The sequence below is a fragment of the Balaenoptera borealis genome (assembly GCF_965194805.1).
Source record: "Balaenoptera borealis genome assembly, chromosome: 3".
In the NCBI taxonomy this organism is placed as follows: Eukaryota; Metazoa; Chordata; class Mammalia; order Artiodactyla; family Balaenopteridae; genus Balaenoptera; species Balaenoptera borealis.
The window spans coordinates 86098189-86123453 of NC_138866.1; the positions used below are offsets into that span (position 1 = coordinate 86098189).

At 39.9% G+C, this 25265-nt stretch overlaps 1 protein-coding gene across 1 annotated transcript in view; it reads left to right on the top strand.

The window, feature by feature from the left end:
• TUBGCP4 (tubulin gamma complex component 4) overlaps positions 1-25265 on the top strand; it is a 46309-nt gene that overhangs the window by 7913 nt on the left and 13131 nt on the right. The window contains exons 2-9 of the mRNA XM_082388767.1: positions 1219-1347; positions 4256-4378; positions 4766-4819; positions 5261-5317; positions 8125-8204; positions 9608-9809; positions 12269-12434; positions 12673-12797. Of these exons, the coding sequence (XP_082244893.1) occupies positions 1219-1347; positions 4256-4378; positions 4766-4819; positions 5261-5317; positions 8125-8204; positions 9608-9809; positions 12269-12434; positions 12673-12797 (936 nt within the window). The remainder of the gene's footprint in view (positions 1-1218; positions 1348-4255; positions 4379-4765; positions 4820-5260; positions 5318-8124; positions 8205-9607; positions 9810-12268; positions 12435-12672; positions 12798-25265) is intronic.

The following is a 25265-nucleotide window of genomic DNA, read 5'->3' on the forward strand; positions in this document are numbered from 1 at the left end:
TAAGGTGCTTTTACAGATTATAATATGCTACATTAATTTTACATTTTTATCAAAATGAAAACAAAATTTAAATTTTCATAGAGAATTTGTAAATCCTAAGAATATGTCTGAGAAACCTCTGGAATCTGCAGAACCACGAGTCAGCAATATTGCTCAAGAGACTTTGTTGCAACCAGATCAAAAACCCCATATATCCTTATAGACCATCCCAGGAAGATTCCATAAGGAATAGGTTATATACTTAGCCATGAAAAAGAATGAAATCTTGCCATTTGCGACAACATGGATGGGCCTGGAGGATATTATGCTTAGTGAAATAAGTCAGACAGAGAAAGACAAATACTTTATGATTTCACTTATATGTGGAATTTAGAAAACAAAACAAACAGACAAACATATCAAGACAGAAACAGATACATAGATACAGAGAACAAATGGTGGTCGCCAGAAGGGAGAGGGATAGGGGGAGGGATGAAATAGGTGAAGGGTATTAAGAGGTACACACTACCAGTTACAAAATAAACAAGTCACGGGCATGTAATGTACAGCACAGGAATATAGTCAGTCTTTTTTTTTTTATAAATTTATTTATTTATTTATTTTGGGCTGCGTCGGGTCATTGCTGCTGCACGTGGTCTCAGTAGTTGTGGCTCGCGGGCTCTAGAGCGCGGTCTCAGTAGTTGTGGCTCGCGGGCTCTAGAGCGCAGGCTCAGTAGTTGTGGCACACGGGCTTAGTTGCTCCGCGGCATGTGGGATCTTCCCGGACCAGGGATAGAACCTGTGTCCCCTGCATTGGCGGGCAGATTCTTAACCACTGCGCCACCAGGGAAGCCCCTAGTCAGTCTTTTATAATAAGTTAGTATGGTGTGTAATCTGTAAAAATACTGAATCACTATGTTGTATACCTGAAACCAATATAATATTTATACTTCAGTTAAAAAAAAAGCAGGTAGTAGTGGCTGCCTCTGCGGAGGTTGACTTATTTTTAATGTATACCATTTTGTACTGTTTAAATTCTTTACCATGAATTACTGCCTATTTCAATAAATAACTAATTAAGTTGGGACTGGGGAACAACGTCTTTGGTAGTGATTTGGAAATACTTTTGTTATCTAGAACTTACCAGTCTTAAATAGCCATCTTGCAAAGGGAGACAATCGTTCTAGTGAGCAGTGAGTAGCGGGCATCAACGTTTTTAGCATTATTCCTCTCCTGCAGGTGTCACAGGACTTCCCATTTCTCCATCCCAGTGAAACCAGTGTCCTGAATCGACTCTGCCGGCTGGGCACAGACTACATTCGTTTCATCGAGTTCACTGAACAGTACACGGGCCATGTGCAGCAGCAGGTAGGTTCCTGTTCTCAGGGAAGGCACACCTCCCCAGGGCTGGAGCTATGTCAAGCTTTCAATGAATCCATTGGTAATTCATGTGATGTAAGTGTCAAGAAGTTATGAATTTCTCATCACTGGAATTATTCAAGTGAAGGCAAGGTGACTGTACCTCAGACAAGGGGAAAATATACATGGGAACCAATTTAGGCAGATGGATGTAAGAGAAAGTATGCTTTGCCCAAGTTTTAAGAGACCTGAATTAAATCAGTTTGAGCTGGACCAGAGTTCCAGTCCCAGAGGTGAAAACACAAAGCATTATTTTAAATTCCTTTGCCACTCTGCTTCTAACTACCGTAGTCACATTGAGGCAGGCAACTAAAATCTTCAGGCTTCCTTTTTCTTATTTGTAAATAAGAGTTAAACTGGAGAAGGTTCTTGGCATGTGGTAAGACTTAATAAATATTATTGATTAATATAAATTAATTGGAAGTCAGTGCTTTATAGTGTAGAGACCAAAGATCTGTTTTCCTGTCCATCACTTATTGGCCATAGACTGCTTAGCAGTAACCTGAGGCTCAGTTTCCTTACCTATAAAATGGGGATAGATAGTACCTATCTAATAGGGTTGTGGGGATTAAACAAGGTAATTCATGCAAAGTGCCTGGCATATGGTAGACACTCAAATTTTTTTTTTTAAGAGAAATTTTAAAGTTCTCTTTTACTTTTAACTCTGCAATTCTGTCAGTGGTAAGTAAGAAGATTGCTGCATTGTGTGACTCTGATTCAATGATGACTATTTCCCAGTGGAAAGAATGATTCTGGTCGAAGAGAAAGGCAAAGACTTCTAGAAAGGAAAAGGAAGGATGGTTTTCTGAAACAATGCAGTCAGTACCACCTGGCCCCTGTTATATAAACTGGTTGTCAGGCCCTTGGTGGTAATCTATAGGACAAAGGAGTCAGAGAATAATGCCTTATATTTTCATCTCTGGGACAGGGATTCTGATTCAAACAGATTTTGTTGCAGAGAAAAGAATTTAAAATCTAATCAATGCCAGGGACTTCCCTGGTGGTGCAGTGGTTAAGAATCCGCCTGCCAAGGCAGGGGACACGGGTTCGAGCCCTGGTCCAGGAAGATCCCACATGCTGCGGAGCCCATGAGCCACAACTACTAAGCCTGTGCTCTAGAGCCCGCGAGCCACAACTACTGAGCCCACGTGCCACAACTACTGAAGCCTACGTGCCTAGAGCCCATGCTCCACAGCAAGAGAAGCCACCGCAATGAGAAGCCCGTGCACTGCAACGAAGAGTAGCCCCCGCTCGCCGCAACTAGAGAAAGCCCGCATACAGCAACGAAGACCCAACGCAGCCAAAAATAAATAAATAAATTTATATTAAAAAAACCCTAATCAATGCCAGTTTGCTATGAAGTCATAATAATGAGAACACAATGATCAAAGTTGGAACCTGTATACATATTAATATAGATGAAAAGGGCTCTTTCAGTGTTTGTATATAATACTTTAAAAAAACCAAACCTGTCCTATATTCGTGTGACTATGTGGATCTTATATGTGAATTCCTACTTTCCCAAATTCTAAAGATATTTGTAGTACCTCTTTTTTTTTTGAAAAGTAAAAGCAGTCTCATTTTTTCTTTCATTTTGTGATAAATGAAGACATTCAGTTCTCTGGAATGACATGACCAAAACAAAATCACCTGGTTGTAAGCCAATCTGGTCTGTTGCCCGTGCTGTTCTTATTATAGCTGGGAACATTTATCTCCAGGAACTACTAGTATCCTTTGCAGCATCCTCTGGCTACAGTGTGCCTTATAACCTCTGAGCCCAAGCTTCCTACCACATTTGTTGCTGAATTCTGCTATGGTATCTACCACCACCAGAGCCTGACCACGCAAATCAGTACATAGCCAGAAAGGCTAGTCATCGTGGCCTCTAGTCAACTATTAACTGCAATTCCCCCGTGTAGAAGAAGAATGCTTTTACAAAAAAACTGCAGCTTTCTTGAAAGACAAACCATATTTGTTAATAGCCTCTTGGTGAGTGTCTTCTAACTCCCCACGTTGGCTATCAGGTTCGTGTTTTTGATGAATTGCCATCTAGGCAGGAGAAGGGTTGTTAGAAGGAGGACTGAGTTCATTTTATTTATTCAGTAAATAGTTACCATCTGTTCAAAGAACTGTGCTAGGAAATGAAATGCAAAGATGAACAAAATATGGGCCCTTGCTTCATGAAGCTCTTGGTCTAGTGAGGGGACAGATAAACAAAAGTTCAGTTCCAGCACTAAACGGGGATGCTATGAAAGCAATAAAGGGGAGCTATTAATTCCCTAGGGAGAGTTAGAAAGGGCTTTGCAGGGAAGAGTTGCTGGAGTTGGGTCCTGCAGGAAGAGTAGGTATTTGTCACAAACATGAGCACATAGTTATAAGCAGACCACACTCATTCACAGGGGTGAGAGATAGAAACAAGGCACATTCAGGGAACTGCTGAGTAATTTGTAAATGAAGATGTGAAGTTGGAAGCAGTTAAAGATAATTTTGGAGAGAGAGTAAGGGCCAGAATACAGAAGTTGTTGTATACCATGTAGAGGAGTTTAGATATTACTCTGGGGCAAGGGGAAACCACCAAAGGGATTTAAGCTAGAAGTTATAAGGTTAGAATTGAGCTGTTGAAAAACCTCTAGTGACAGTATGGAGTAATACCTGGTTGTTTGTAACATCTGAGCCACTTGGAAAATGAAAACATTATCACATTTTAAAAGGTCTCTTCAGTCAGGTTTTCCTCTCATTGAAGCACTGCTTTGATAGGGAATTATTTAAACCAAAAAATGTCATTAATAAGGGATAATGTCTTCCTTGGGTTTCAGGGTCTGAGCTGAAAAGTTGACTTCTCTTTGTTTGATTTCAGGATCACCATCCATCTCAGCAGGGCCAAGGTGGGTCACATGGAATCTACCTAAGGGCCTTCTGCACGGGGCTGGATTCAGTTTTGCAGCCTTATCGCCAAGCACTGCTTGATTTGGAACAAGAGGTGAGAAGAAATACGGGAAGGAACACCTCTGGGACAGCAGATGAGGACATGTTCCTGATTTGAAATGCCCTTTGATACGGTCAGGTGGTTAAGAATGAGCTATTTTCTGCGTGGCTGGAGGTTAAGTGTGCTCTCTGTGATTGCCCAAGCCATGATCAAAGTGGCGAGTGGATCACGGCAAAGGTTCCTGAGTGAGTTTAGAAGAGCCCTAGCTTTGGTTTTGTCATCACCTGAAAATCAACATTAATAATCTTCTATAAATGACCAATTCTCAATACCCTAAAATGAACGCTAAGCCTACTCTCACATTCGCTTCCGGTTTTCATAGATGAAATAGATTCGCGATATTTTATATGGAGCCATAATCAGAGTGTTTTTTTGTTGCAGTTCCTGGCTGACCCCCATCTCTCCATATCACATGTCAATTACTCCTTAGATCAGGTATGATGCCCAGATAACAAAATGCTTTGGAATCTGTTGATATCATTAGAATAATCTAACTTAAAATATTATTTTTGAGAACTTTTTTCCTTCTGGATTCAGAGCCCAGCATTTGATATTCTGTGTGCTTTCCTAGATCAGAACTGTTTGAAAAGTTCCAAATTTAGTGAAAACTTACTGTGTGATGTTAATGCTCTAGATTGGCCTCAGTATTAACAATTATGCTAGCCTCAAACATAGAAACTGCTTCTGTCTGCCATTCTCTTTCTATCTGCAGCCAACCCCTGTAGCAAATTGCCTTAGGATACTGGATCTTGGCTGTTCTGTGGTATTGCCATCTTTATGTTAAGTGGGACTATTTAGAAACAAAGGCATTTCCTGAGTTAATTTTTTTTCCTTGTATTTGATTATATACCATCCTAATTATTCTCTCCTTTGCAGTTCCAGCTCCTTTTCCCCTCTGTGATGGTTGTAGTAGAACAAATTAAAAGTCAAAAGGTGAGAACTTTCCTTTTTCCTTTTGCTCTGGTAAGCACCAAGGAAATACTCATAATTAATTTTCCTTTACATTCTTTTTTGAAGAGCCTAGTTTTCAGTAGTTTTTATTATTTATTTATTCATTCAGTGATAGCTGCTTGAGTATCATGCTAAGTATCAGGAATGCAAAAATAAGTTAGGACCCTGCCCTTAAGCACCTCCTGGTCCAGAAGGTGGGGGAAATGATAATAGATATACCCAAGAATGCTGCTGGGTAAGAGAACAATGCTATGGATACTTGGAGGTGAGAGCTTTTTACACTAAGGATTCAGAACTGTTGGATATGGATCTTGAGGAGAAGCAGAAAGTTAATCCTTAGAAAGAAAGAAGGTAGTAGGTTTATCGTTAGGGTACTGGCAGTTTTCTGAGAATTGTTAAATCATTGGGTGAAACCCAGATGTTTATTATATTAGTTAAATATGCCTATTCTTATCACAAGTTTTTATCATATGCATTGAAAAGTTAGGGTCTCCAGTGTCCAGAGAATGTCTTTTCTGGGTAGAACTAATAATTCTGAGATGCTTTAAGATTTTACATTAGAAGAAGTATCTACTGGTTCATAATTGGATCAAAAAGGACAAATGGATTAAATATGTTTAGTTCATTCATGTTCTTAAGCTGTTATATTTGTGCCTTAGCTTATTAAGAGTGTTCATTTGAATATAACTAGTTAACTAGTCAGTTTGCCAGGTTGCTACTTGATTTTTTTGCTGTATAAGTCTAGAAACTTACCCTCTGCTGCATTCATTCTGTGCTAGCAGAGCCAGCAGGGGAAATGCTGTTTGACCCTGTAAAGCTGATGGCCCTCATCAAATAACATTGAGCTTTTATTGTGCACTTGTTGCATACCAGGCTCTGTGCTAAGTGCTTTACATGCATTATCACAGTCAATCCTCTAAAAAATCAAATAGGTTAAGGAATGTGCTTAGGGTCACACAGATGGTAGTAAATGGTACAACTAGGATATAAACCCAGGGCTGTCTGACTCCAAAGACTATGCTCTTAACCACTCTACTAAACCATCTTCCAAAATTGGAGGGGAACTTCTAGGTAAGTGGGTTTAGTGTAATGGTCTATACATGCCGGCACATCTCAGTTGACTTTGAGCTTCCGTTGGCCACAGGAAGGAGAGCGGAAAATGAGTAGAGGGATTGCAGATGGGTGAACCTTCCTTCCTGCCAAGGAGGTTGTAGGAAGCTGAGTGCTAAGGCTCTAAAAAATGAGGTTGTGGGTGAGAATGGGGGAGTGCAAACAGGCACAGGGGATCCTTTTAGAGTGATGGAAATGTCATAAAACTGGATTACGGTGATGGTTGCACAATGCTGTAAATTTACTAAAAATTGTTGAAAGTACCCTTAAAATAGGTGAATTTATTGTATATAAATTATACCTCAATAAAGCAGTTAAAAAAAAAAAAACAGAGGCAAAAGGACATTGAAAGAGGAAGCAGATTTTTAGAAAAGTGTATACCTTGTGAGTAGTCTGAATTAGGCCTTAATCTGAAGTAAGAGCTTTCTTTACCTCTTTTCTTGGAATTTCAACTCTAAATGATTCTGGTTTTTCCTTAGTGCAGTAGTTCTCAAACTTCATTGTGCATTAGAATCACCTGGAGCAGATTGTTAAAACCAGATCGCTGGGCCCTACCCCAGAGATTCTGATTCAGTAGATCTGGAGTGAGGCCCAAGATTTTGCATTTCTTACAAGTTTCCAGGTGATGCACATGCTGCTGGGGGATGGGGTGGGATGGGGAGGGGCAGGGAGGTGGAGGGTCCATAATTCGAGAACAACTATTGTGATGTTGTGATTTATAATAAGAAATATAGATTTGGTCTTTGTCCCATTTCTGGCACAGAGCTTCTAAAACTCAGAATTTCCTAAGTAATAAGGGCAGTAAAGGTGTCTTGATATTCATAACAAACCCCTTTCTACCACACCTGAGTTTGTTAATGAGGTGATTTTGGGAAAGCACTTAAGTATGGGGCTGGTTGCCAGGGGGAACCACCCATGTGATTGGAGAGTTGGAACTTTCAGTCCCACCATTCCCACCTGACCTCTGGGGAGAGAGGAGGGCAGAGGGCAGAGAGCTGGAAATTGAGTTCAATCACCAATGGCCAGTGATTTCATTAATCCTGCCTGTGTAATGAAGGCTCCATAAAAACCCAAAAGGACGGGGTTTGGAGAGCTTCCAGGTTGGTGAACCAGAGTGCCTCTGTGTGCCACCATGCCGGGCAGAAGCTCCTTTGTTCGGGACCTCGCCCTATGTATCCTTTTCATCTGGGTGTTGATTCGTATCCTTTAGTATCCTTCATAATAAATAGGTAATCTAGTGAATAAGTGGGTTTCCTGAGTTCTGTGAGCTGCTCTAGCAAATTAGTGGAATCCAGGGAGGGGGAACCTCTGATCTATTAATCAGCCAGTTAGAAGCACAGGGAACAACCTGAACTTGTGATTGGCGTCAGAAATGGAGGGCAGTCTTGTGGGACTGAGCCCTTAACCTGTGGAATCTGATGCTATCTCTGGGTGGATCATATCAGAATTGCGTTGGATTGTAGGCCCCCCAAGCTGGTGTCAGAGGATTGCTTGGTAGTGTGGGGAAACCCCCCACACGTTGGAATTGGAGTCAGAATCAGAACTATACAAAAATCTTATGAGAAAGTTTATCCCCATTCTCTGCAGATTGTGCCCTCTTGATTGAGTATAGAATATGAGATTGTGCTACATGAACTATTAAAATGGAATTCAGCTTGACAAGGCTGTATTTTCTACAGATTCATGGTTGTCAAATCCTGGAAACAGTGTACAAACACAGCTGTGGAGGTTTGCCTCCTGTTCGCAGTGCACTAGAAAAGTAAGTCATGGCTTCACTGGGGCTGGGAGGGGGAGCGGGTGGTCAAGTGACTTGATTTTGCACAAGTTTTATTTTCAGGTCATCTCAGGTTTCCTTCTGGGAAAAGTTATGACCAGGATGGAAAAGCCCCATGAGCAAAGGAGCCCATGTAATCCTTACGGTGGCTCAGAAATTGCAAAAAGGGGGTTTTAATAAAGTGTTGAGTATTGAAGCAAGGCTCTAGATGCCTGGATGAGCTTGAGGCAGTCCTTTTTCATTTTTGGATCTCATTATCCTTGGAGAATTTCCACTACATGTGCTGGATTATGCTTAACTATGTCTAAATATATGTATTTTGAGTAGCTTTATAATCTTATAATGCCACTCTTAAGAATTTTATCCTAACAAAATTATTCAAAAGAAGAAAATAACCATATGCACGATCATTATTCACTGCAATGTTGTCTACTGTATTAAGAAATTAGAAAATTACCAGCAGCAGAAGAAAGCTGATTAAAGATATATTCACTTGATAGACTATAATGCAATTAAAATTACAAATACTATAACAACAGGTAAAAATATGTTTTATAATACTATCTGAAAAAAGGATACAAAATTTTATGATTACAACTGTATTAAATGTGGAGTATGATCAAAGACTGCCTGTAGAATGTTCCACAATCTGGATTTTTCTGATTATTTCCTCATGATTAGATTCAGGTTGAACATTTTTGGCAAGAATACTACATAGGTCATATTATTTCCTGTTACAGCATATCAGAAAGCACAAAAAGTAAGTTTGTCCCATTACTGGTGTTAAGTTTCATCACTTGGTTTAGGTGTTTTCCACCAGATCTCTCTGTTTTAGAGGGACGTTTTCCCCTTTGTCATTAATATGTTCTCTGAGATGTGATCCCTTGAGACCATGTGAATATCCCATTCTCCTTTCTGCATTTTGTTTCAGTCTCTGCATTTTGTTGGATAATACTTTTTCAGGTATATCAGCTTCTCACATACTGAATCTGCTTTCCTTATGTGATTCCAACAAAAATAAAAACTAATTTAATACTGTGTTAGCCAAAAAGAGACTCTTGTAAGTCCATTTAATTTTAAAAGGAATCATCCATTTTGAAACTTACTTTACTCAAAAAGAGGGAAAAAAATGTGCTTCTTCTAAAAGACTATCAGAACATTTACTGAACATTTCAGACTTTAGTACACTGGTTAAAAGTTTGGAAATTTACCACTTAGTTCATCTGCAGACATTTAAGTTAAAATAGCACAGTTATTTTTAGCTTAATTGGTCATTTCCCTTCTGCTGACCAAACCCTCAGGCCTCTGTTTATCCTGTAGCAGTTTAAAGCATGGGTTTAGTGTCCTCTTAGTGGACTTGTAAGGCTCTTGCTTTCCTCTCCACTCAGAATCCTGGCCGTGTGTCACGGGGTCATGTACAAGCAGCTCTCAGCCTGGATGCTACATGGACTCCTCTTGGACCAGCACGAAGAGTTCTTTATCAAACAGGGTCCATCTTCTGGTAATGTCAGTGCCCAGCCAGAAGAGGATGAGGAGGATCTGGGCATTGGGGGACTGACAGGAAAACAACTGAGAGAACTCCAGGACTTGGTGAGAGCCCAACCAGAAGCCTAGCCTTCTCCTGCCAGGAGTCGGAAAAGTCTACAGCTAGATGACCTTTAGGTGACTTGTCCCTGCCCCCAGCCCCCAGCTCATCATAGCCTGGGCACCTTCCATAAATTCTTTAAATGTAAACACTTGGCTTTATCTTGGCTTAATACTTAAACTTAATGCCTAACAATGTGAGACTATAAAATAGAAAATATATTTGTGAGATTCCTTTTGTTTCCCCTCTTCCTGGTATACGCATTTAAGAGAATAATAATAGGTCTTGTCTCTTCAGGTAGTCTTGTAGGTACCCAGAGCTTTTACATGCAATTTAGAGTTTTGATTAGACTCCCCAAAGTCCTCTATTGTTCTTATTCATTCATCCATTCATTTATCCTGTTACAACGTTTTATTGAATGCCTGTTATATGCCAGGTACTGTTCCACATGCCACAACTGCATAAACAAATAAAATGTAGTAGTCCCTGTCCTTAAAGAGCTTATAGTTTAGTGGAAGATATATTACAGTGTACTAAGTGCTCTGGAAAGAGTAAGTATGGGTACTCTGGGAACATGGTCTTAGAGTAACTAGAGACGGCTTTTCAGTGGAATGTATGTCTAAATTGCAAAGAATTTGGGAGGAGGACTTCCCTCACGGTCCAGTGGTTAAAACTCCGAGCTTCCAATGCAGGGGGTGCGGGTTTGATCCCTGGTCGGGGAACTAAGATCCCACATGCCGCACGGTCAAAAAGAAAAAAAAAAATTCCAAGCAAAGGGAAGGACTGTGTAAAGTACAGAGGCCATGAAGGACATGGCTCATTTGGGGAAGCATTAGTAATTCAATTGAGAGAGTCAGGTAAATAAAGGCTGAGATGTAGAGTGTAAGGGACAGTAGGGAGGGTGTGGGAAGTGGCAGTCAATGAAGCTTTTGAGATGAGCAGAGGTAAGATCATGAAAGCCCTTGTAAACAATGGGAAGAAATTTAGACTTGAGCCTGAAGAGAGCTGGGAACCGTGAAGAATTTTAGGCAAGAGGTTAACCTACCTCTGTATGTTAGATCAGACCTTATGATAGATCACTCTAGAAACTGTGTGGGGAATCGTTTTTTTAAAAATTAACATTAGCAGCAAGTAGGTCAGTTAGAAGAATGTTGGGGACATTAGCTGAAAAATAATGGTGGCCTACACCAAGGGTGGGAACAGTAAATATGGTGAAGAATAAAGAGGCTTGAGAGATATTAAGGAGCTGGAACAGGTAGGTCGTGGTGATTAATTGGCTATGGGTCCAGAGGGAAGAATCAAGGATGATACCCAAGTCTCTGCCTTTAGTAGTGGGCGACTAGTGACGATAAGGAACATGGATTGCTGGTGTCAGGGGAAAGAAGATGGGTCTAACTTTGGACACATTGAGTTTGAGGTGCTTGTAGGAAATGACCAGTGGGCTGAGCCTAGAGCTCATGAGAGTAATCTAGCTTAAAGTCTTAGGAGTCATCGGCATACAGAAGTTTTTAATTTGGGGTCCATGAGTGGCTTCAGAGGGTCTGTGATGTGTATGGTTATATATTTTTCTGGAAGGTCCTAGCTTTTATAATTGCAGAGTCCTGTGATGCAGAAAGATTAAAAATATCTCTTATGATGATCAGTTCCGCCTTAGAAGAAGACGTGATTGTCTAGGAAGAGTGTTGAGAGCCAGAGGAGAAGAGGGTCTAGGATAGTGCCCTGAGGCACACCAGCACCCAAGCCCAAAACTAAAAGGGTGAATAGCAGAGATCAAAGGAGTATGGAGCCTAAAGTTCCAGTTGGAGCTGGATAAGGGTCAACTCAAAAGCAAGTCAGGGAACAGAAGCGGCCTGAGTGATTGGGTGGTGAGTGGGCTAGATCAGTGGTTCTCAGAGTACCTCAGAATCACCTGGAGAGCTAGTTAAAACACGGACTGCTGGGCCTACCCCCCAGGTTTTCTGTAAATCTGGGGAGGGGCTTGAAAATTTGCATTTTTAACAAGCTCCCAAGTGAGGTCCATGGTGCTGGTCCAGGAGCCAGGCTTTGAGAACCACTTGGCTAAATGAGTCAGGCTTGTGTAAAGAGCTGGGAAGAGCAGGCATATGCACAAGATAATAAATCGTAGACATGTAGATCTGGAAAAAAACAAAGATCAATTATTCCATGGTACAAGTAAGGAGACCGGGTTCCAGACCTACTGCACAAGTTTTTACACAGTAGCCAAGGCAGAGGGCTAAAATCCTAATGTTAATAAAACCACTGCTATTTCCACCGTGCTGTCTTGCTGACTAAAAATGGAATACACTTCTCTAGCACCAGTAATGTAACAATTATGCAACTTCAGATTTAAAGTCCCTGCTTCTAGAAAATGTAAATCACAGGTTGGGAGAGCTGCTGGATGTTTCCTTGCTTTCCCTTTCTCACTTCCTACATCATCTCTGATACGGATTATTTCTTTGACCAGCGCCTGATAGAAGAAGAGAACATGCTGGCACCATCTCTAAAGCAGTTTTCTCTGCGAGTGGAGATTCTGCCATCCTACATTCCAGTGAGGGTTGCTGAAAAAATCCTGTTTGTTGGAGAATCTGTCCAGATGTTCGAGAATCAAAATGTAAACCTGACTAGGAAAGGTAGGAATCTCCTTTCCCAACTGTACCCCATCCTCAAAGGCTTATTTGATGCTGTGTGGCCCCAAAGTCTGCCTGGGCAGAGTGGGTGGTTACTGACCTTTATGTTCTGAGATTTCAGCACAGCTGTGAGTGACATGCTTAACTGAGAAGCAGGTGAAATAGCTGTGGCACTGGGATGAGAAACCCTTGCCTGTGCAGGTTACCTGTCTTCCTTTGACAGTGCCTTCCTGTTTTGCAGGATCCATTTTGAAAAACCAGGAGGACACTTTTGCTGCAGAGCTGCATCGTCTCAAGCAGCAACCCCTCTTCAGCCTGGTGGACTTTGAGCAGGTGGTGGATCGTATACGTAGTACTGTGGCTGAGGTTTGTCTTTCTTAGTATATTTTCTTCGGAAGAAAATAGGTTAGTTCCCCCAAAACTGAGTACTTGACTTTTGTTTCTTCTTAATGTGATTAGAACTTAAGTTGGAGGGAATTGAGAGAGTTGAAGGGCAGGAAGTAGAAAATAAAAGCATTCTCTCTGTTTTTAATAATGAAACTGCCTTGGCCTTTTCCCACCTGACAGCAGTTTGATTGTTAGCTAGTTAGTTAATTAATTAGTTGAGTAAAGGGAGGTCTTGGTTTCATTTCAGACTGTCAGCATTTTGAGTCCATCTGTATAGTTGGCAATGACTTCAGGGAATCAACTGATTCTGACTAAATTTAGTGCCTTACTTATATTTTAGAATGGCTTTATTATGTATTCTTTAATTTATTTATTTATTTTTAATTTATTTATTTATTTATTTATTTTTGGCTGTGTTGGGTCTTCGTTTTTGTGCGAGGGCTTTCTCTAGTTGCGGCAAACGGGGGCCACTCTTCATCGCGGTGCGCAGGCCTTTCACTGTCGCGGCCTCTCTTGTTGCGGAGCACAGGCTCCAGACGCGCAGGCTCAGTAGTTGTGGCTCACGGGCCCAGTTGCTCCGCGGCATGTGGGATCTTCCCAGACCAGGGCTCGAACCCATGTCCCCTGCATTGGCAGGCGGATTCTCAACCACTGTGCCACCAGGGAAGCCCCTGTATTCTTTAATTTATGGATATGATAATCTTAGGAAGGCAGAACAAGTAATATTTTTCCATTCTTATAAATGAAAAAAAATTCTCAGAAAGCTAACTTCTCTGATGTCACATAGTGAGTAACAAAGGTGAGCTCAGAAGCAAGTCTTTGACTCCTAGTTCAGTGTTTTTAAGTGAATTGTGCTTCATCCACCAACTTAAATTGTGACCAGTAATTTTTCAAATGGGCATATATTCTGTGGCTTATAATAAGATTTGATGCACAGGTGTGTGATAATGTGAAATGAGATCTTTTGTTAGTTGTGTTAACTGTGTTAGTGGTTTTCAACTCTGGCTATGCATAGAATGACGTGGGGAAATCTGAAAACATGCACTTGCACCAAATCCTTACCTCCAGAGTTTCTGACTCAGGTCAGGAGGGAGTCAGTACTGTTAGGTACTTGTATTTACACCAGCCAATCAACAAACCTCTGCAGGTGATTTTGAAGCACAGGGGCACTAGGGTCAGTGTCTAGAATTGCTGAGATTAGCGTCAGATATACTCATGTTGGAAGCACAGTAATCTATCATGAATTTGATTTCCTTTTCTGGTCACTATCTCAAAAATTCCAAGGCACTGGAGACAGAGCTGTGATGTAGACATAGAATACTAGATCTTGAGGTGACCTTGAAGTATCACTTGATTTGATTCCTTATGGGAAAGTAAATATCTAAACTACCCAGAATACATATTTCTGTCCATTCAGACTTTCAAGACACTGCCTCTCCATCTATAGCCAAGGCAGCTGTTGTCTAGGGGGCTGGTGCCTTCACTCCCTTTCATCTTATTGACTTGATTTCTCTTCTGTTATCATTTTTGTGGTAACTCTTTGGGAAATATAGTTAATGGAGGAAAGTAAAATTTTATTAAACGAATAACATAGAATTTCAAAATTGTTTCCTTGTGAAATTTTGAAACACATATGTTGCTCAAAATTATATTTCCAGTTTGTAAAAATGATAGACAAAGAACTGAAGCTCAGACTCTTGGAAGCTAATACTTTGACAGCTATAATTGTAACAATAATAACAGCTTAAAGTAATAAAAGAGAGTATACCAGGGAGGAAAAGGGGACAGTGTCTTGCAAATACATATCATACTCACCCCCTTTTGGATCTCTTTCTCTCCTTTTTCATTTTTTAAAAAGGTATACATACCATATGAATCTGTTTATATAAGGTTTAAAAACAAGCAGCGCTAATCTGGTGTTAGATGTCAGGATAGCATTTGCCTTTGGTAGGTGGAAAGGACATGGGTGGGCCTTTCAGGCTGCTGGTTATACAGGTGTGTTCATTTTGTGAGAATTCTTCAAGCTGTAAATTTACAGTTGGTGCACTTTTCTGTATGTATTTTAGTACTTCAACAAAAAGATTTTAAAAATTAATTGCTAGATATGTAATAGGTTTTTTTTTGTTAATTTTATCTTTAGTTGGTTACTACTTATATAGAAAAATTGTGGTATTAATTTTTGTAGGTTAATTTTATACCTGGCAACTTATTGAAGTCTTTTTTTTTTTTTTTTTTTAGTTTTAATGGTTTGTTAATTCTATTGATTTTCCTCGCTAATGGTCATATCATTTGCAATTATTGAAAGTTTTACAATTTTCCTTCCAATTCTTCAACTTTTGCTTCTTTTTTTTCTTACAGTCTTAACTAGGATCTCTAGTACGGCATTCAACCGCTGGGTTGATAGTTGACATAAGCTATGTTAAACAATAGAGGTGATAATGGGCATCCTTGATTTGTTGGCTCTTAAAGATAATGCATATAAAGTTTCTCTATTACTTTAGTGTTTGCTGTAGGCTTTGGCACATGAGTTTATCAAGTTTAAAAAAATTACCTTCTCTTCCTAGTTTGCTGTGAGTCTTTATAATAAATAGATGTTGAATTTTATCACTGCTTATTCTATATCAATTAGGGTGCAGTTTTTTGCTCTGAGTTCTTTTTCTCCTTCAGTCTATTCATAAGGTAAATTCCTGTTTAGATTTTCAGATGTTGAATCTTCCTGAGATAAACCATACTTGAGCGTGATGTTTTATTTTTTAATGTACTGTTGGATTTAGTTAGCCAAAACAGTGTTTGGAATTTTTGCATCTACATTTACTAGTGAAATAGACTATACTTTTCTCTTCCTGTATTATTCTTATGTGGTTGTGGAATAAAGATTATATAAGCCTCATAAAATGAGCTTGGTGTCTATCACTGTTTTCCTGTTTTTTAGAACAGTTAATGTAAGACAAGAATTTTTACTGAAAGTTTGATTGAACTAACCTGAAAAATTATGTAAGTTAGGTTTTTTTAGGAGAGGAAATCTTCACTGATTCAATATATTTAAAACCTATTAATCTATTTAAGACATTTATTTCTTCTTGTAGCACTTTTGGTATTTTATACTTTTCAAGGAACTTACCCATTTCATCTAGATTTATTTGGGACTTCCCTGGTGGTCCAGTGGTTAAGACACCATGCTTCCACTGCAGGGGGCACGGGTTCAATCCCTGGTCAGAGAACTAAGATCCCACATGCCGTGCACTGTGGCCAAAAAATTAAAAAAAAAAAAAAAAAAGACAGCCACTGTAACAGGTGTGAGGTGATATCTCATTGTGGTTTTGATTTGCATTTCCCTGATAGTTGGTGATGTTGAGCATCTTTTCATGTTCCTGTTGGCCATATGGATGTCTTCTTTGGAAAAAAGTCTATTTCATACCTCTGCCCATTTTTCAACAGGATTGTTTGGGGGTTTTGGTTGTTGTTATTGAGTTGAATGAGTTCTTTCTGTGTTTTGGATTTTAACCCCTTATCAAATATATGATTTGCATATATTTTCTCCCATTCTGTAGGTTGTCTTTTCATTTTGTTGATTGTTTCTTTTGCTGTGCAGAAGCTTTTAAGTTTGATGTAGTCCCACTTTGTGTTTTCTTTTTCTTTTGTTGTTTGTGTTTTTGGTGTCACATCCAAAAAAAATCATTGCCAAGACCACTGTTTTCTATTTTTTAATATTATTTATTTGGCTGCGCCAGGTCTTAGTTGCAGCATGCAGGATCTTTTTTTAGTTGCGGCATGCGGGCTCTTAGTTGCAGCATGCCAGATCTAGTTCCCCGACCAGGGATTGAACCCGGGCCCCCTGCATTGGGAGTGTGGAGTCTTAACCACTGGACCACCAGGGAAGTCCCGCCAAGACCAATGTTGAAGAACTTCTTCCTTACATTTTCTTCTAGGAGTTTTTCTGCTATCAGGTCTTATGTTTAAGTCTTTGATCTATTTCAAGTTAATTTTTGTGCATGGTATGACATAGGGGTCCAATTTCATTTTTCTGTATGTGCTTATCCAGTTTTCCCAGCACCATTTGTTGAAAAGAGACTATCCTTTGCCCTTGGGTGTTATTGGCTCCCTTGTCAAATATTAATTGACTATATAAGTGGGGCTTTGATTCTAAGTTTTCTGTTCCATTGTTCTATGTCTTTTCCTGCCAGTTCCATACTGTTTTATTTTTTTATATTGGAGTATATTTGATTTACAATGTTGTGTCAGTTTCAGATATACAGCAGAGTGATTTAGTTATACATATACATACATCTGTTCTTTTTCAGATTCTTCTCCCATATAGGTTATTACAGAGTACTGAGTTAAGTTCCCTGTGCTATACAGTATGTCCTTGTTGATTATCTATTTTATATATAGTATTGTGTATATGTTAATCTCAACCTCCTAATTTATCCCTACCCCCACCTTTCCCCTTTGGTAACCATAAGTTTGTTTTCTAAGTCTGTGAGTCTATTTCTGTTTTATAAGTAAGTTCTTTTGCATCATTTTTTTAAGATGCGACATATAATTGATATCATATGATATTTGTCTTTCTCTGACTTACACCACTTAGTATGATAATCTCTAGGGCCATCAGTGTTGCTGCAAATGGCATTATTTCATTCTCTTTTTATGGCTGAGTAAAATTGCATTGTATATATGGACCACATCTTCTTTAATCATTCATCTGTAGATGGACATTTATGTTGCTTCCATGTCTTGGCTATTGTAAATAATGTTGCTATGAACATTGGGGTGCATGTATCTTTTCAAAGTATGGCTTTCTTCGGATGTATGCCCAGGAGTGGGATTGCTGGATCATATGGAAGCTCTATTTTCAGTTTTTTAAGGAACCTCCAAAGTGTTCTCCAAAGTGGCTGTACCAATTTACATTCCCACCAACAGTGTAGGAGGGTTCCCTTTTCTCCACAACCTCTCTAGCATTTATTGTTTGTAGATTTTTTGATGATGGCCATTCTGACTGGTGTGAGGTGATACCTCATTGTAGTTTTGATTTGCATTTCTCTAATAATTAGCAACGTTGAGCATCTTTTCATGTGCTTTTTGGCCATCTGTATGTCTTCTTTGCAGAAATGTCTATTTAAATCTTCTGCCCATTTTTTGATTGGGTTGTTTGTTTTTTTGATATTCAGCTGCATGAGCTGCTTGTATATTTTGGAGATTAATCCCTTGTCAGTAGCTTCATTTGCGAATATTTTCTCCTATTCTGTGGGTTGTCTTTTCATTTTGTTTATGGTTTCCTTTGCTGTGCAAAAGCTTTTAAGTCTAATTAGCTACCTTTTTTTTTTAATTACTCTAGGAGGGAGTGTCCAAGAAGATATTGCTGTGATTTATGTCAAAGAGTGTTCTGCCTATGTTTTCCTCTAAGAGTTTTATAGTATCTGGTTTTACATTTAGGTCTTTAATGCATTTTGAGTTTATTTTTGTGTATGGTGTTAGAGAATGTTCTAATTTCATTCTTTTTTTTTTTTTTTTTTTTGGCTGGATTGGGTCTTTGTTGCTGCGCTCAAACTTTCTCTAGTTGCAGTCAGTGGGGGCTACTCTTCGTTGTGGTGTGCAGGCTTCTCATTGAGGTGGCTTCTCTTGTTGCGGAGCACAGGCTCTAGGCGTGCGGGCTTCAGTAGTTGTGGCATGTGGGCTCAGTAGTTGTGGCTCGTGGGCTTAATTGCTCTGCGGCATGTGGGAAATTCCGGACCAGGGCTCAAACCTGTGTCCCCTGCATTGACAGGAGGATACTTAACCACTGCACCACCACGGAAGCCCTAACTTCATTCTTTTACATGTAGCTGTCCAGTTTTCCCAGCACCACTTATTGAAGAGACTGTCTTTTCTCCATTGTATATTCTTGCCTCCTTTGTCGTAGACTAGTTGACCATAGGTATGTGGGTTTATCTCTGGGTTTTCTATCCTGTTCCATTGATCTATAAGTCTGTCTTTGTGCCAGTACCATACTGTTTTAATTAATGTAGCTTTATAGTATAGTCTGAAGTCAGGGAGCCTGATTCCTCCAGCTCCATTTTTCTTTCTCAGGATTACTTTGGCTATCGGGGTCTTTTTGTGTCTCCATTCATTGATGAGCTCTAGTAGTTTTCTGGTAGCATCTTTAGGATTTTCTATGTATAGTATCATGTCATCTGCAAACAGTGACAGTTTTACTTCTTCTTTTCCAGTTTGGATTCCTTTTATTTCTTTTTCTTCTCTGATTGCCGTGGCTAGGACTTCTAAAACTATGTTGAGTAAAAGTGGCGAGAGTAGACATCCTTGTCTTGTTCCTGTTCTTAGAAGACATGCTTTCAGCTTTTCACCGTTGAGTATGTTAGCTGTAGGTTTGTCATATATGGCCTTTACTATGTTGAGGTAGGTTCCCTCTTTGCCCACTTTCTAGAGAGTTTTTATCATAAATGGGTGTTGGATTTTGTCAAAAACTTTTTCTGCTTCTGCTGACATGATCATATGGTTTTTATTCTTCAATTTGTTAATGTGGTTTATTCACACTGATTGATTTGCAGATATTGAAAAAATCCTTGCACCCCTGGGATAAATCCCACTTGATCATGGTGTGTGATCCTTTTAGTGTATTGTTGGGTTCGGTTTGCTAGTATTTTTTTTTTTTTTTTTGGCTGTGTTGGGTCTTTGTTGCTGTGCAGAGGCTTTTTCTAGTTGCATTGAGTGGGGGCTACTCTTCATTGCGGTGCACGGGCTTCTTATTGTGGTGGCTTCTCGTTGTGGAGCACGGACTCTAGGCACACAGGCTTCAGTAGTTGTGGCACGTGGACTCAGTAGTTTTGGCTCACGGGCTGTAGAGTGCAAGCTCAGTAGTTGTGGTGCACGGGCTTAGTTGCTCCATGGCATTTGGGATCTTCCCGGACCAGGGCTTGAACCTGTGTCCCCTTCATTGGCAGGTGGATTCTTAACCACTGCGCCACCAGGGAAGTCCCGGTTTGCTAGTATTTTGTTGAGGATTTTTGCATCTATGTTCATCAGTGATATTGGCCTGTAACTTTCTTTTTTTGTGGTATCTTTGTCTGGTTTTGGTATCTTTGTCTCTTTTGGTATCAGGGTGATGGTGGCCTCGTAGAATGAGCTTGGGAGTGTTCCTTCCTCTGCAAGTTTTTGAATTAGTTTGAGAAGGATAGGTGTTAGCTCTTCTCTAAATGTTGGATAGAATTTGCCTGTGAAGCCATCTGGTCCTGCACTTTTGTTTGTTGGAAGTTTTAAAATCATTGTTTCAATTTCATTACTTGTGATTGGCCTGTTCATATTTTCTATTTCCTGGTTCAGTCTTGGAAGCGTCTACCTTTCTAAGAATTTATCCATTTCTTCTAGGTTGTCCATTTTATTGGCATATTGTTGCTTGTCATAGTCTCTTATGATCCTTTGTATTTCTGTGATGTCTGTTGTAACTTCTCCTTTTTCATTTCTAATTTTATTGATTTGAGCCCTCTCCCTTTTTTTTTTGTTTAAAGATTTTTTTAAAATATTTATTTATTTATTTTTGGCTGTGTTGGGTCTTCATTTCTGTGCAAGGGCTTTCTCTAGTTGCGGCAAGCGGGGGCCACTCTTCATTGCGGTGCGTGGGCCTCTCACTATCGCGGCCTCTCTTGTTGCGGAGCACAGGCTCCAGACGTGCAGGCTCAGTAGTTGTGGCTCACGGGCCTAGTTGTTCCGTGGCATGTGGGATCTTCCCAGACCAGGGCTCGAACCCGTGTCCCCTGCATTGGCAGGCGGATTCCCAACCACTGCGCCACCAGGGAAGCCCCAAAGATTTTTTTTTTTTTTGATGTGGACCATTTTTAAAGTCTTTATTGAATTTGTTACAATATTGCTTCTGTTTTATGTTTTGGTTTTTTCGCCACGAGGCATGTGGGATCTTAGCTCCGCAACCAGTGATTGAGCCCACACACCTTGCATTGGGAGGTGAAGTGTTAACCATTGGACCACTAGGGAAGTCCCTCCCTTTTTTTCTTGATGAATCTGGCTAAAGGTTTATCAATTTTGTTTATCTTTTCAAAGAACCAGCTTTTAGTTGCAATGTTTTCTTCATCTCTCTTTCATTTATTTCTTCTCTGATCTTTATGATTTTTTCTGCTAACTTTGTGTTTTGTTTGATCTTCTTTCTCTAGTTGTTTATTTGAGATTTTTCTTGTTTCCTCAGGTAAGAGCGTATTGCTGTAAACTTCCCTCTTAGAACTGCTTTTTCAGTGTCCCTTAGATTTTTTTTTTTTGTCCCTTAGATTTTGAATCATCATGTTTTCATTTTCATTTGTCTCTAGGAATTTTTCAATTTCTCTTTGATTTCTTCAGTGATCCATTGGTTGTTTAATAGTATATTGTTTAGCCTCCACGTGTTTGTGTTTTTTACAGTTTTTTTCTTGTAGTTGATTTCTAATCTCACAGCGTTGTGGTTGGAAAAGATGCTTGATATGATTTCAGTTTTCTTAAATTTATCAAGGGTTGCTTTGTGGCCCAGCATGTGATCTATCCTGGAGAATGTTCTGTGTGCACTTGAGAAGAATGTGTATTCTGCTGCTTTCAGATGGAATGCTCTATAAATATCAATTAAGTCCATCAGGTCTAATGTGTCATTTAAAGCTTGTGTTTCCTTATTAATTTCTGTCTGGATGATCTGCCCATTGATGTAAGTGGGTTGTTAAGTCCCCCACTATTATTGTGTTACTATTGATTTCTCCTTTTATGACTGTTAGCATTTGCCTTATATATTGAAGTGCTCCTATGTTGGGTGCATATATATTTATAATTGATATATCTTCTTCTTGGATTGATACCTTGATCATTATGTAGTGTCCTTCTTTGTCTCTTTATAACAGTCTTTATTTTAAAGTCTATTTTGTCTGATATGAGTATTGCTACTCCAGCTTTCTTTTGATTTTCGTTTGCATGGAATATCTTTTTCCATCCCCTCACTTTCAGTCTATGTGTCCCTAGATCTGAAGTGGGTCTCTTGTAGACAGCCTGTATATAGGTCTTGTTTTTGTATCCATTCAGCAAGTCTGTGTCTTTTGGTTGGAGCATCTAATCCTTTTACATTTAAGGTAATTATTGATATGTATATCCTTATTGCCATTTTGTTAATTGTTTGGGGATTGTTTTTGAAGGTCTTTCTTCTTCCCTTCCTCTTTTGTTCCCTTCTCTTGTGATTTGATGACTATCTTTACTGTTGTGTTTGCATTCCTTTTTCCTTTTTGTGTGTATATCTATTGTAAATTTTTGGTTTGCAGTTACCATGAGGTTTGATATAGCAGTCTATTATATATCCAAGATTGTTTTAAGTTGCTGGTCTCTTAATTTCAAATGCATTTCCAGTATCCTGCATTTGTACTCTCCTCTTCTCACGATTGCTGGCGGTTTTTTAAATAAATTTATTTAATTTATTTATTTTTGGCTGCATTGGGTCTTCGTTGCTGTGCATGGGCTTTCTCTAGTTGTGGTGAGTGGGGGCTACTCTTTGTTGCGGTGCACGGGCTTCTCATTGTAGTGGCTTCTCTTTTTGCGGAGCATGGGCTCTAGGCACGCAGGCTCAGTAGTTGTGGCTCGCGGGCTCTAGATCGCAGGCTCAGTAGTTGTGGCGCACGGGCTTAGTTGTTCCGCGGCATGTGGGATCTTCCTGGGCCAGGGCTCCAACCCGTGTCCCCTGCATTGGCAGGCGGATTCTTAACCACTGCGCCACCAGGGAAGCCCCGCGATTGCTGGTTTATTACCATATTTGTGTATGGATGATTTCTACCTTTACTGAGCTTTACCATTCGTAATTTTCTTTTTCCCAGTTGTGAGCTTTTCTTTTCCACCTAGAGATGTTCATCTAGCATCTGTTGTAAAGTTGGTTGGTGGTGCAAAATTCTCTTAGCGTTTGCTTGTCTGTAAAGCTTTTTATTTCTCTGTTGAATCTGAACGAGAGCCTTGCTGGGTAGAGTATTCTTGGTTTTAGGTTTTTCCCTTTCATCACTTTAAATATATCATGCCACTCTCTTCTGGCCTGCAGAATTTCTGCTGAAAAATAAGCTATAACCTTATGGGGATTCCCTTGTATGTTATTTGTTGCTTTTCCCTTGTTGATTTTAATATTTTCTGTCTTTAATTTTTGTCATTTTTATTAATATGTGTCTTGGTGTGTTCCTCCTTGGGTTTATGCTGTAAGGGACTCTTTGCGCTTCCTGGACTTGGGTGACTGTTTCCTTTCCCATGTTCGGGAAGTTTTCAGCTATTATCTCTTCAAATATTTTCGAGGCCCTACTCTCTCTCTTCTTCTGGGACCCCTATAATGCGAATGATGGTGCATTTAATGTCCCAGAGGTCTCTTAAACGATCCTCATTTGTTTTCATTTTTCTTTATTCAGTTCTGTGGCAGTGATTTCTACCATTTTGTCTTCCAGCTCACTTATCCGTTCTTCTGCCTTATTTATTCTGCTATTGACTCCTTCTAGTGTATTTTTCATTTCAGTTATTGTTCATCTCTGTTTGTTTGTTCTTTAAATTTTCTAGCCCTTTGTTAAACATTTCTTGTATCTTCTTGGTCTGTGCCTCCATTCTTTGTCCAAGATAATGGATCATCTTTACTATCATTACTCCTAATTCTTTTTCAGGTAAATTGCCTATCTCCACTTCACATAGTTGTTCTTCTAGGGTTTTATCTTGTTCCTTCGTCTGGAACATATTCTTCTGCTGCCTCATTATATCTCACTTTCTGTGTTTGCAGCCCCACAGGCTGCAGGATTATAGTTCCTCTTGCTTCTGGTGTCTGGCCCCTGGTGGATGAGGCTGGTCTAAGAGGCTTGTGCAGGCTTCCTGGTGCGAGGGACTTGTGCCTTTCCACTGGTGGGTGGAGCTGGGTCTTGTCCCTCTGGTGGGCAGGGCTGGATCAAGGGGTGGGTTTAGAGGTGGCTGTGGGCTCAGGAAGACTTTACAGCAGCCTGTCTGCTGATGGGTGGGGCTGTGTTCCTGCCCTGTTGGTTGTTTGGCCTGAGGCATGCCTGCACTGTAGCTTTCAGGCTTTTGGGTGGGGTGAGGTGTTGGCATCAAAATGGTGGCCTCCAGGACAGCTCCCGCCAGTGAGTAGTCAGTATCTCTGCCACCAGTGTCCTTGTCCCCACAGTGAGCCACAGCTGCCCTCTGCCTCCCCAGGAGACCCTCAAAGACCAGCAGGTAGGTCTGGCCCAGGCTTCTATGAAGTCACTGCCTTTCCCCTAGGTCCTGGTATACGTGAGACCTTGTGTGCACCCACCAGGAGTGGCGTTTGTTTCTCCCAGTCCTGTGGAGTTCCTGTGATCAAGTCCCATTGGCCTTCAAAGCCAAATGCTCTGGAGGCTCCTCCTCTGATGCCAGACCCTCAGACTGTGGAGCCTGATGTCGGGCTCAGAACTCTCACTCCTGTGGGAGAACTTCTGCAATATAATTGTTTTCCAGTTTGTGGGTCACCCACCCAGTGGGTATGGGATTTGATTGTATCACAGATGCACCTCTCCTACCATCTCATCGTGGCTTTCTCTTTGTCTTTGGAAGTAGAATATCTTTTTGGTAAGTTCCAGTACTTTTTTGTCGATGGTTGTTCAGCAGTTAGTTGTGATTTTGGTGTTTTCGTGAGAGGAGGTGAGCTCAGGCCCTTCTACTCCGCCATCTTGTCCCAAAGTCCCATACTGTTTTAATTACTTTAGCTTTGTAGTATAGTTGAAGTCAGGAAGTGTGTTACCACAAGCTTTGTTATTCTTTCTCAGGATTGCTTTGGCTGTTTGGAGTCTTTTGTGGTTCCACACAAATTTTAGGATTGTCTTTTTCTATTTTTGTGAAGAACGCCTTTGGAATTTTGATAAGAATTTTTATAGGGTTTGTGTTGAATCTATAGATAGCTTTGAATAGTATACACTTTTTAGCAATATAATTCTGATCCATGAAAATGGAATGTCTTTCCATTTGTGCTGTCTTCGATTTCTTTCAACAAAGACTTGTTTTTGTTGTACAGATTTTTCACTTCCTTGGTTAAATTTATTCCTAGGTATTCTTTTACTCGGCATAATTGAGATTAATCCATGTTGCATGTATCGATAGTTTAGTCTTTTTTACTGATGAGTAGTATCCCATTGTTCATACCAACGTGTTTTCCCATCATCTGTTGATAGACATTTGGATTATTCCCCCATTGTAGTTTTAATTTGCATTCCGCTAATGACTAATGATGTTGAAATTTTTTTCATATACTTGTTTGCCATCCATATATCTTCTTTGGTGAAATGTCCAGAACTTTTGTCCATTTTTTCTTGTTTTTGTTTTATTTTCTTACTGTTGAGTTTTGAGAATTGTTTATGTATTCTGAATGTAAGTCCTTTATCAGATATGTGACTTACAGATATTTTCTTCTTGTCTATGATGTGTCTTTTCATTCTCTTAACAGTGTCTTTC